Here is a 13150-nt window from a genome sequence, read left to right as displayed (position 1 = left end):
CCGGCTGCGCGCGCACTCACAGTCTTCAAACTACACTAGCGATGTCTTGCTCGCGCTCTCTCTCTCCCCCTCATGCATATTAATCAAAATCATTAAACAAGATAGAAAAAGGGCGGAACGCCAAAGTTTCACGTGGAGATTTGACAGGCTGCTGGCTCCCACTGTTAATTGTTTTTTTTTTTTGGAAAAGCACTCTCTGTATTAGCTTAAAGCCCTCAAGTTTACATTGGTTACTGTATTCTTTCAATTACTCTTAACAAGTATTTTGGGTGACCTTTTTTATTGAATGCTAGACATCAAGTTGTTGTTATTTTCATCTGAAAGAAGAGCTTTTTTTCAGTAAGCTAGGCCCTATGTGTTCAGTAAGCTTGTTTCGGTAAGCCATGTGTTTTCAAGGCTTCAAGGTTTTATTGAATGCTATCTCTATACAAGTGCAAAGTAATGCATTCTTAGTCAGTCTTTTATTTTATAATTTTAAGAGCAATAAACATATATTGCAATGTTAAGGAATTCATGTTTTTTTTCATTCAGATATGTAAATCAACATGTATAAATTTTTAGTAGTCAATTAATGGGGAGATAATCGAAATCGAATCGGTCTGAAAAAATTTATCATTAGATTAATCGATGCATCGAAAAAAATAATCACTAGATTAATCGTTTAAAAAATAATCGTTTATCCCAGCCCTACATAGTATATTAAAATATTGACATTTTGCATATTAATCCATGTAGCCTACCCCCCTAAAATAGGCTACCTTTTTTAATGCTCCGATGCAAAGTAAACCACAATTTCTTTTGAATAATATAACGCATAATTAATATAATATAAATAATACTGCACACCTTTTAAATCTGTCAAATCTAAAATATGGTTTAATACCATTTAACTTATATAAATATAAATAACTTAAATATAAGCACAGACTCAGGCACAGGCTTGACATTTATCCTGATTGAATTCGTTCTAAGAAATGCACATAACTTCATAAATACCAAACTTTCATCTGTGAATATTAAATATTAAATATATTAAATATTTAAACTATAGTGTTTTTCTTTCATTTTCCGTGACTAAAGCAGTCAAATGTAACACATCAGCGAGGCAAAACTGACGTCTATTAGCGAAAATGTGCTGTGATGCGCTTGTTTGATAACTTGTGGTTAAAGCGCCACTCAGCGGTCAAAGGCTGCAAATGCACTTTATAGACGGCGCGGCGGCGGTACCCGAGGCAGTAAAAGAGCCGTTTTCGATGTCTACTTAGTGTACATGCATACATACATGCATACATTTGTATACAACTCTCTAATGCTCATCAAGGCTCCATAAAAAAAAAAAAAAAAGAAGAAAAAAAAAATTGTAATCTTGCCAAATATTTATTTTGGAAACGGAAATACTTTTTTCAGGACTCTTTGTTTATGTTAGGCTACTCAGCAGGCGCTCGCTCACTCAGTACACGCTGAAGGCTCGTTGCAAAATAGCCAATGCGTTTAACAGACTAGAAATGAGAAGATCCTCCAATAACCAACAGGTCTGGTGTTTGGGTGCACTTTGGATTCCCTTTAAGCTATAATGGTGATGGCAAGAGAGTGGTGGATAAAAAAACAACGGTATGTCGCATCTGCAACATGACAGGGTACACCAGCGGGAATAAAAAAAAAAAAAAAAAAAAACCAGCGGGAATATCTGGGATATATGCGTCAGTACTATCTGGGAAAAGACGAAAAAAAGGAGAAACATGCACGCAGCAAACTATCCCTGCAGCATTTAGACACTATAGCTTACAGGGAATCCAACCCAAACACCAGACCTGTTGGTTATTTTAGGATCTTATATTTCTGGTCTGTTAAATGCATTCGACATTTTGCAACGAGCCTTCAGCGCGTGCTGAGTGAGCGAGCGCCTTAGGGGCCGTTCACATATCGCTCCTAAAAACGCATGGAAAACGCTAAGCACGTCTTTCTCCTCCTTTCCAAAGCGCTCGGGCAGAAGCGCTCATGAGGCGTCTGTCTTTGCTAAGCAACAATGACGTGCTCTCTCCATGAGACGCGGAAATTTCAGCGAAGGATAAATGGATTTGCAGCTCTAAAAATCGCTTGCAGTAGCTCTGCTACTAAATTTATTTCAAAATTGCAATCCATATACAACTATGATCAGCTGATCCTTCATCTTGGCTGAGCTCTCAACGTTGTTACGGGAAAGGATGAAGCTGATTGGTTAGTTCTTGTCACATGACCCGCGGTGCGCTTGCGGCATTCTGAAAAGTTGAGATGTTTTTACATTTTGCTGTATCTAAAACGTACCGAACCGAACCGAACCGTGACATCAGTGTATCGTATCGAACCGAACCGTGAATTTTGTGAACCGTTACACCCCTAAAAATTACTGATCCCAACATTTTTAACAACAACAACAACAAAAAGATTTATATTTTAAATAAATGCTCTTCTTTTAATTTTTTCTTATTAAACAATACAGAAAAAAATATTACAGGTTCCAAAAATTATTAAGCGGCACAACAGTTTCCAACATTAATATTGGAACGAAAATATATATATATTAGTGCTGTCAATCGATTAAAAAAAATTAACTAATTAATCGCACAATTTTTTAAAATTAATCGCGATTAATCGCGATTAATCGCAATTAAAAGACTGAAACTTTTTGGATATGTAAATGTAAAATGTAAATAATTAATGTAAACTCAAGACAAAGAAACTATTTAAATTCAAAATATGATTGTTTATTGGAATTTTTGTTTAACTTGTAACACAGATTTTCTCATGTAAACAACATACCTGCAATAAACCATCAATATCCTCCAAATTAACTGTTGGCTTGAAAGCCATATTTATTACAGAAATAAAAACACAGGCATGTAAGTACCATTTGAATTTCAAAACAATCAATGCCAATAAAAAACAAAAATGTTGAATTTCCATGTTGAATTCTAAGTGGACTGCAAAAAAATTCCAAAGTATAGTCATTGCCAGTGCTTTAAGTGGGCCGGTATGCACCGGTACTCACTACCGCCACTTCCAAATATAGCTCTTGAGCGTACCGCCACCTCTCCGTGCGCCCAGAACGTGCTTGTAGCGTACCGCTACGCTCATTTGGACATCTGTTTTAATAGAGGTTTTAATCTTTTACCTGCACTGCCGATTTTCAGAGCGCCCTTCACAATGCAAGCTTCCTAATTCATCCCACCCAGAGCAGAAACTACATTACCCATTCACCCTTAAATAATACAAGTGAATAGCGCATGTGTCGCTTTTCCCACTGTTAAGTGTCAACAACTCAACGTGGCCGGAGAAGGTGTGTGAAACTCGTTGTGAGTTATACTAAAGCAAAATCTTGAGTATTTATTGTCTGATAAACATTAAAATCTGTCCGCGGAGGTTCAGTCGTCCTGCAGCCCCCGCTGGCTGTTCATTGGCTGCAGCATCTTTTTTCTAAGTTCTAAAAAAATACCGTAGACGGCAAGGCACAAATTTAGATATTCATTTATCTAATTAATCTATAGCCTATGCACAAAGACAATATGATCTTTTTGTCCCCTTTTTGTTTTAAAGCTTGATGAAGAGAGAGAGCGCAAGTTGCTGCAGCTGAGGAGGACAGTGATGCACGCGTACAGGAGTGATTGACAGTTCGCGGCACTGTGTACAAAAAATACTCCGCTACACAATTATTTCTTTATTTTCGTTTAAGCTTATTAACGTTAGCGTTACAGAAAGGTCTGATTTACGCACTGTTACAGTCATACAGTCATAATGTTTCTTGTGGCAGACTGAAGAGTAATCCGGCAGAGTTTTATACTGAAACTTTCCGTCTAAAAGTCCTTCCTTGGTCTTATCCATATTTCTTTGCACATTGAACACACATAGGCCACAACTGGAAATAAAAAAAACTGCAACCGCGTTAATTGCGTTATTTTATTTTAACGCGTTAAATATTTCAAATTAATCGAATGCGTTAACGCGCTAATTTTGACAGCACTAATATATATATATATATATTCACTTCAATCACTATGTTAATATGGTGTTGTTGACACCTAGCCCTCTCAGCAATGCTGAACTGTGTAGAAAAGATTATCATTGACTGTTAGGACCTTTTGGCATCACAGCCAGCCTTTTTTAAAGGGGGGGGTGAAATGCTCGTTTTTACTCAATCTCCTGTTAATCTTGAGTACCTATAGAGTAGTACTGCATCCTTCATAACTCCAAAAAGTCTTTACTTTTATTATATTCATAAGAGAAAGATAGTCTGTACCAATTTTTCCCGGAAAAACACGATCGTCTGGAGGCGTGAGGTGTGGGTGGAGCTAAAGAATCACGAGCGCCAGTAGGCTTTTGCGTTGAGAGCGTTTGGAAGCTGTGACATTTAGGGCTGGGTACCGAACTTCGATGCCTTTATGGTATCGAACGAAAAACTTCGATACTATGAATATTGAAAAATTATTTATCTTTCGGTGCCAAAGTTCGGTTCCAAAAGCCAAGCGGCCGGATTTTTTTTTTTTTTGCCAAGCGGCTGTGTCTGTGTGAGCTTGTAGCATATGTGCATGTAAGGACCTAAATTCGCCGTGATTGGCTGTCCACCACCACGTGACGTGACGGGGAGCATTTCTGAAGATACTCGCAGTCACACAACACAAGTATTGGTTTTTCTCAAAACGTTTCCGTTTTACAATGACAAAGAGGTCTAAAGTGTGGCTACACTTTATAAAAGTGGATGCCGTGTCAGCAAAGTGCAACATATGCGATAAGAGTATTGCAACCAAAGCCGGTGTTAATTAAGCATTTGTTTGGATGAGTGTTTTGCCCTCCCTCCCTGTTTAGTTTGGTCTACTCCATTGTGTATCTTGAAACACGCCCCCTTTCACGTCGTCTAAAAAACAGAGAGAGAGACAGATTTATCCGGTTCCCGAGCAGCAGGACACTGTATACGTTCACTTAAAACATAACCGACTGTGTTTACGAGAATACTTGCAGAGACAATTATTTTGATATAATTGTGTGTGTATGTGTTCATTCAGAAGTTACGATACGCAAAAGATGAATTCATTCTCTGTATGCGCATTGTCTGAAATGCTTCTCGCAGCGCATGCTTTCAATGAGTGAGCGAAAGCTCCGAACGCGCGCAAATTGTTTAAAACGCTTGAATCAGCAATATTTAGAAACAAGTGCGAGCAGCATTTCAGAAACGTTGCAAATGTTGTGTGACTTGAACTGTAAAGCACATAAAGCTGTCGTTTGAGTTTATAAACTTCTATTTCATGCATGATTCGTATGGATCTGATAACTGAATGCAAAGTGTTAGTTCTAGAAGAATGTCTTGATGAGCATTTGTCGCTCACTCGGAGTCGCTAAATGAACAGCTGCTGTTCTTTTTTCTTCTTTTTTTTTTCAACGGTGGATCAGTTGCCCTATTGGTTAAAATCCCCAAACTGTTTACTTAAATATTAAATTAATATATGACATCAAAACAGGGGCGTTTGCGTTATGATGTGGTGGGCTGCTGTGGGCCAGAAAGTCTTTTTGGTCCCAGTCTGCCCCTGAATGGCGCACCCCTATCCAAAAAGCACAACCAGTTGTATTAATAATGTTATCCTGAGCGTGAAGTGTTACCAGAATTTGTTTTAATTAAGGTGAAAAATAAAAGTTTTGTGTTTAATGTATTTGTGCTGATGTTGAAATGGATTTTAAAACATATGGTATCGAAAAAAGTATCGTTAGGAACCGGTATCGAAACTGAGGTATCGAAATTGGCACCGGATCGAAAGATTTTGAACAATACCCAGCCCTAGTGACATTACCTTGAGGGGAAAAAAAACATCATCCAAAACAAACCATGGCTAACAGTCAGATTCAGCGTATATTTATGATCCAGAATCAGATCCTGAGGCTGAAATCGAACAAGAGCAGCAGCATCAACGACTACAGCAGGACGTCTCTATGTGGTATGTACTGAAACTTTGCTTAGCGGTTTTGGAAAATGACTAAGTTCCACTTTATGTCGTCTTTTTTTTTTAAGGTGTACATGTGGAAAGTGCAGTTTGATGACAACATCGCATGTTGTTTACTTGATGTGCTTACGCGCTGATAGCTAAGTTAACAACACAGAGATATTTGAAGCAGTTTTACTCACCGCCTGCGGTTCCAACACACGATCGTGACCCTTTTTCGTTGGGATTGCATCATCCTTAAGAAATAAACGATACGCAAATCCGTCGTCAAACTGGGCCTTGTTTGTAAAACAAGCATCTTCGAAATGCAGGGAACAAACACAAACACTTGCACAACTCCGTTGATGCTCTGTAAAAATAAACTCCGTCCACTGGTCCCTTAATGCTGTTTCTCTTTTTTTTTTTTTGGTAATCTGTGCAGGGTTGTCTTGCCCTGGCAACCAAAAACACACTTCTTTTGTGACATTTCGCTCTGGCTCTGATCAGTGAAGTCTGTTGTGCTCTCAGTGCTCTGCTATACGGGAGCGCGCTCTTCCGGGAGAAGTGCCTCAGGACACATATAAGGAAATTCCGCTCCATCTAACGTCACACAGAGCCATACTCGAAAAAAACTTTCCCAAACTTGTGACAAACCGGAAGTTTGTTCCAAAAATACTCCTTCAAACGTACAACTTAATTTTTGAAACTTTGTCCATGTTTAGCATGGGAATCCAACTCTTTAACAGTGTAAAAAACTCAGTATGCATGAAATAGCATTTACCACCCCATTTAAAGTAGATGGAAAATACTCCTTTTGATTTAGATTAGTGAGATGCAATTACAATAATTAATATAGTGAAAAGTTTACATTTACATTTTTACAACCCTTGCATTGTAGGGTATAATATTGAGAGATTTTTACAGTTGATTTGATACCTTTATTGACATCAGTTTAATTAAAGTGGATACAGTATAATAAACATGAAAAATATGGTATCAGTACTGTATATAATAACAAAAAAAGGAATAATCTGAAACACAAGCCTTTTGCATCATAGGGAATAATATTCTGAATATTTTACAATTGGTTTGATACCTTTACATCAAATGGTGTTCCCTGCTAACACACGACGTAACAGTTACGTAATGTAATTTTTGGTAATTCCATGACTTACCAATTGACAACGTAACTACGACGTCGCATGCCCGTTATTTTATTACCATCACATTACCAACTCACAATGTCGTCAGTACGTCCTTCCAACGTGACCAGATAACCAAGAACGTCCCAGATAGGTCCTCTATTGGTAATATATTGGTAACTTCATGACTTACTGGCAACGTAACTACAACGTCGTATGCACGTAATTTCATTACCATATTTTTTGGATGTTCTTTATATGCTCTCTGAGTATAGTGCTATTTAAAAAGTTTAATTAAACTTCAGACACAAAATTAAACGTTCCTTCAAGATAAAATATGTTTCTTTTCACCAAGTCAGAATATGGACATGCTTTTAATGTGACATGATTAACGTGAGATACAGGCGCGCACTTCCACAACTGAACTGAAGCACCGCGCGCACAGTATTGACAATGAAAGAGTTGTGAAACTTTCTATCCCGTAAGGAGTTATAAACATGAAATAATGACACAGACTGGCTACACCATCTCATCTGCCGCAGATACAGTATCAGGAGGACAGCCCGTTTGTTTGACGCACTTTTCACTTCAACTGTGTCTGACAGGAGAATTAGCTTTCTGAGGTGAGTTTTACAATTTATAATAAATAAGTTGGTTGATAAAATGTATAAAACAAAGTAAAAACAAAAGTCTAACGTTGCTAAAACCTTTTTTTATTATTTTATTGTTTTTATTAGCCTTCTAGCCGTTGAGTTACCATGGCAACCGCGTACACATCAGCTGCTGGAGAGGACTCGTCTGACATTTTCTCTGTTTCTCGTCAGTTATACCAAAGAAAAGGAAACAACTGCGACAGATTTGTTAAGTAACACGTTAATATTATCCACCGTCTACTTTAAGTACTTTTTGTTAATATTTATACCTCTGTGATTATGGTATTTTTCCCGAAATGTCTGCTAGCAAGTATTACGCTAGCATAGAAACATAATTAACGTTATAGCATATTAGATTTGAGCTCTTATTAATGAAAGTTTGGGCTTTTAATTACATCGTATGCGTAAAGGATCGGTTTTGACTGCTTTGTAAATGTTTTTGATGGTAATTTGTCAATAGATAAATGAAGTAATGTTAAGATAATTAATTTAACCTAAAAGTCTGCACTGTAGAGTCTATCAGTGACGTCACTCGCGGTCTAAAATGGGCTGAAACTATTTCAAACCACTGTTTCAAGCTTGTTCTGATTTTTCATTGTAAACAAATATTGATTAAAAAAAAATTGTACAGTGATTTCAGGAGTGTCTTAAAAACCCTCTAAAACAGAGGAGAAGTTCCAAGAAAATGTCTAAAGGGACCTGCTGACAGAGATAGAAAACACAGGTGATCCGAGAAAGCTTATTAAATAACTTCATATTTATTTTACACAACATATCATCATGCATCTGTAACATCAAAACATGTGAATACTGGTATCTTAAGATTTTTATGTATGTTTTCCATTTTGCTATTTTTCTTTTCTGCATTTCCTCTATCCTCTAGTTTGTTTATTTCTAATAAGGAGTTTGAGGCTGTGGAAAAGCAGATCCGTGACCTTGTGGAGAAGCAGGACCAGCTGAGCGAGTGCAGAGCTGTGCTGGAAACATTCAGGGGTTGATGCTCATAAGTCCAGGGTAAGTATACAGCTAACCCTCCTACCACCTCTCTTGTGTGGTTCTCTGCACAGGCTCGGTGCAACCAGGACGCGATCTTCCCAGATGTCCACAGCGTAAGAAATGAGCCAGGACCTGGGTGACGACCTCTCTGCTTCCAACGCCTCCGGTCTTCAGGATCTCCACCCGCAGGAGCTCCACTTCGCCAGACAGAACACGACACTGTGATCATCAGAGACTCCATCGTCCGACACGTCCGTGCTACGTTAGCCGAAGGTAAAGTGCACACTCATTGTTTGCCTGGTGCTCGTGTTCTCGATGTTTCTGCGCAGATACCCGTGATCCTGAAGGACGACGAGAGCCCCAGAGCGGTCGTGCTTCACGCCGGGGTTAACGACACCACGCTGCGGCAGACGGAGACGCTGAAGAGGGACTTCAGGAGCCTGATCGAGACGGTTCGCAGCACGACGCCCGCAGCGAAGATCGTCGTGTCAGGACCACTGCCCACGTATCGACGAGGACACGAAAGGTTCAGTAGACTTTTTGCTTTAAATGAATGGTTGTTGTCATGGTGTAAAGAACAGAACCTGCTATTTGTTAATAACTGGAATCTTTTCTGGGAGCGTCCTAGACTGTTTCGCGCTGATGGATTACACCCCAGCAGAATTGGAGCGGAGCTTCTCTCTGACAACATCTCCAGGACACTTCGCTCCATGTGACTAGTAAGACAATTCTCAAATAACCATTATGATGAGTTTTGTTCCACCCGCTTAAATAGAAGTACTTGTGCTGTCCAATCAATAAAGATTGTGTTTGTTCCAGTGTTAATTTTGACAGGCATTTTTGATTTAGCATTAGTCTAAACTCCACCAAACTACTGTTATAAGCATGACCCCCGTCAGACTGGTCGTGGAGGAGGTGTTGCAACAATATATAGTGATATTCTCAATGTTACCCAGAAAAACAGGATACAGGTTTAACTCTTTTGAAATACTTCAGCTTAATGTTAGACTGTCAGACATGCAAAATAAATCTAATGTATCTCTTGCTCTGGCTACTAGGGGTGTGACGAGACACTTATCCCACAAGACGAGACGAGACACGAGACTGGGTTCATGAGAGCGAGACAAGAATTTTTTTCTTTTTCTTTTTTTTTTTTTACGAAATCCTCAATGATAAAATACATATTTCATTTTTCTCTACTCCTTTTTCGTAGTACATATATTTTCATATCAATTTATTAAAAGTAAAAAAAAAAAAAAAAAACATATTTACGGCCCTATGAAATGTTTATTTTTTCCCCAGCATATTATTTTTTATTATTATTGTTAACAAATTCTGTATTTTAGCATGTCTAACTATTTGAATGCATAACTTAATTTATTCATTTTATTTTTTCTTAAAGGTAGCCTTACTGATATAGTTATCATACCTCAAAGTGTTGTTACTGACCACTTCCTTGTATCGTGCATGCTGCATATTACTGATATTAACTATATTTCCAAAATGAGCATTATGAATGTAAGAGCCTTACATTACATTTATAACAATCATTGTTAATGTTTGAATTGTATTTCAGGGCAGTTTGTGAAGACAGATAATCAAGAGAAGTCAGTTCCAGATCCACCCTCCACACCAGACCTCTCTCTCACGAGGATTGCTGTCTACAAGCATATTGTGTTTTCTTCAGACTTCGGCGGATGCAGATATTACTCATGGACACGAACACATGAATATTGCAAGAATAGAGAAAGTAAGTTATATTATCTATATATTTAGATATATTTTTGTGGCAGTGTGAACTGGCCATAATGCTGTATGATAGGTGTGAGATTCATTAAACTTGATTTGCTATAATACATCTGTTCATAAGCTATTGCATATTATGTTCAATGAATTATTTGTAGTGGTTTGGTTAAGGGCGTGATTAGCTGACGTATTATTGTGGGAGCTTGTGATTAGTTAATGAATGTGTGCATTGTTAATGATAATATTTAAATGCAATGTACTGAGTGCCTACTAAGACTTTTATGTTGTGCATAATGTTTTGACCCTGGATGCTTACATAAGGGTATAGATATTTAAATATATGGAAATGTATTTATTATTAATATATCTCAATTTATGCGCTTCTGTATGGGCTGAAAGCTTTCATTAATATTTCGCTGTATATCCTATGTTTTTATTAATAATCTGGGTGTATGACTGTTCATATTTGCTTGTTAATAAATTAACTGAATTCCTTTCGAGTATGTATTCATCATTCACAGCTGCTGAAACAGCCTTTAAATTAGTTTGGGCATATGAGGAAGTACTGCATGTCAGCCCATAGAATAATTATAAAAAAATGACAAACTGACCACGACCACCGATCCGCGACGTTGCCACGACGTCGCAGTTACTTACTGGCAACGTCACAAAGTTACGTCGTGGCGACGTATACGCACCTTTCACTTTTCCGGTTGCCACGCCACGACGAAACTTTGGTCACCAAATTACGTTGCAGTTACGTAACAGTTACGTAATGTTGTTAGCAGGGTTGTCTTTTATTAATGGATTTATATTATAACTACGTTTTAAAATTTGTACATTATAAAACAAATAAAATAGTAGTTCCAAAAACGAGGCTTTGTGAAAAAACAGGGATGTTTTTCTGAACATGCTAGTATTGGTTTTATATTATAGTTTTAACTGTAGTTTAATTAACATAAATGGTTCCTTTTTTTTTTTTTTTTACAAAAACTGTTCCCTTGTGCCTTGTGCAACGTAAAGGCTATATATTTGTGAGTATCGGAGTTTGGGCTCAAACCATAAACCAGAGTTTAATTCAAACGTCAAACGAAGTTTACCGTCTTCTCCCACGACAGCACGCGCATACACAAACATTCCTCTGGTACGTCGCGGATACGTCTGTGAAAGATCGTAGCATATGGTGAACATCGCATTCGTTCGAATGTTTTCAGTTGTTAATGAGCCGTCTTCTTTACCTCTATACGACGTCGACACGATGAATCTTCAACATTTGAAATTACGTGCAGCCACGCAGCGCCGACCGGAGCAAGCACAGATAAACAGCAGTGAACTCACCTGACACTCCTTCAGCTCCGACGAACACGACCGAGACGGAGAAGATCGTCATTAAGCAGATATCCCGAACGCGAAACATCCCGTGGAAGGTTTTATCGGATGTTTTGTGTAAAATCCAAAGTCCCGTAATCCTGATGTATTCAAAACGTTTTTAAACAGTCGTACTCGTGCTCGACACAATTATTTACCATTATATGTTGACTGATCTGTCAGCCTCGAGCTAAAAGCCAAAGTGCGACTCAGTAGTGATGATGGGTTGTTCTTGAACGATCCTCTCGGGGAGTGATTTGCCTTGTTGACAGCCTTGTTCAAACAGCCACTTGCGGTCTTTGCACTTGACTACTTCTCTGACGTTTCTTGTATTTGGCCCAAGTGTTCAAGTGATGAAGACCACGAAGTGTGTGTCAAACTATTCATTACCTTGATGGGACAAACTTATAGCTCTGTGAAAATGCAAGTGTTTACATTGCTTTATTTTAATTTTAAATAATTAGCATTTTTAACTTCTAAATATCTGTTTAGTATAGTCCCTATAACACGAACATTTTAATGTGTGATACATTTAATTAAGTGATAAAAGGCAGTTCCAAATGTTGTACAAATACTGGTGCTTCTCAATGAATTAGAATGTCGAGGAAAAGTTCATTTCAGTAATTCAACTCAAATTGTGAAAATTGTGTTAAACAAATAAACTTGAAAAAACAATAAATATAAATATAAAAACACTGCTAACCAGCAGCTATTCTGCATAATAATGGTTAAACAAGTTTTATTTAAAAATAAAATAATTTGTAATTTTTATTTTTAGAGAGCAGGATGGCTTAAACACATGATATAACACAATTTAATTTAAAGATAGTAAATGACACATATACAACATGTACCTTTACTAAAATAAACTGAAATATAAGAAAAAAAAATAGTTAAATTGAGTAAAAGTTTGAACTTTTGTTATCAAACTTGAAATAGGGCTGGGTGATAAATTGATTTTTATCGATTTAACTCCAATGTGTAGTTTACATCGATTTGTTTGGATGAAAATCAGTTTTATTTTATTTATTTTATCTTTTATCACCCGCAGACGCTCCACTCAGGGCTCCTATAGTTCAGATTGGGCTCAACATGATACGATGATATGATCATGCGGTCAATACAGATATTTCATAAAGACATTAAAAATGAGCAGGGCTGTAACATAACTCATTAAAAAACACACATCAGATCTAAACCTGACACAAGTGGCGTGATCCGACAAAAGACAACAGAACCCAGTGATGGATACACTGGACACGATCCCCATCAGTGAACTGATGCTCGTTCTGTTTATGAT

The 13150-nt window shown here is 37.6% G+C and overlaps 1 protein-coding gene across 1 annotated transcript in view; it reads right to left on the bottom strand.

Moving 5' to 3' along the window:
- LOC113098320 (uncharacterized) overlaps positions 1–12124 on the bottom strand; it is a 66847-nt gene extending 54723 nt beyond the window's left edge. Inside the window, exon 1 of the mRNA XM_026263349.1 lies at positions 11821–12124. Coding sequence (XP_026119134.1) covers positions 11821–11899 — 79 coding nt within the window. The 5' untranslated portion in view covers positions 11900–12124. The remainder of the gene's footprint in view (positions 1–11820) is intronic.
- Between the last annotated feature and the right edge of the window lie 1026 nt (positions 12125–13150).

Source organism: Carassius auratus, unplaced genomic scaffold (assembly GCF_003368295.1).
Source record: "Carassius auratus strain Wakin unplaced genomic scaffold, ASM336829v1 scaf_tig00216514, whole genome shotgun sequence".
NCBI classification, from domain to species: Eukaryota; Metazoa; Chordata; class Actinopteri; order Cypriniformes; family Cyprinidae; genus Carassius; species Carassius auratus.
The sequence above is the reverse complement of the archived record's forward strand: the minus strand, read 5'-3'. Positions and strand labels throughout refer to the sequence as shown.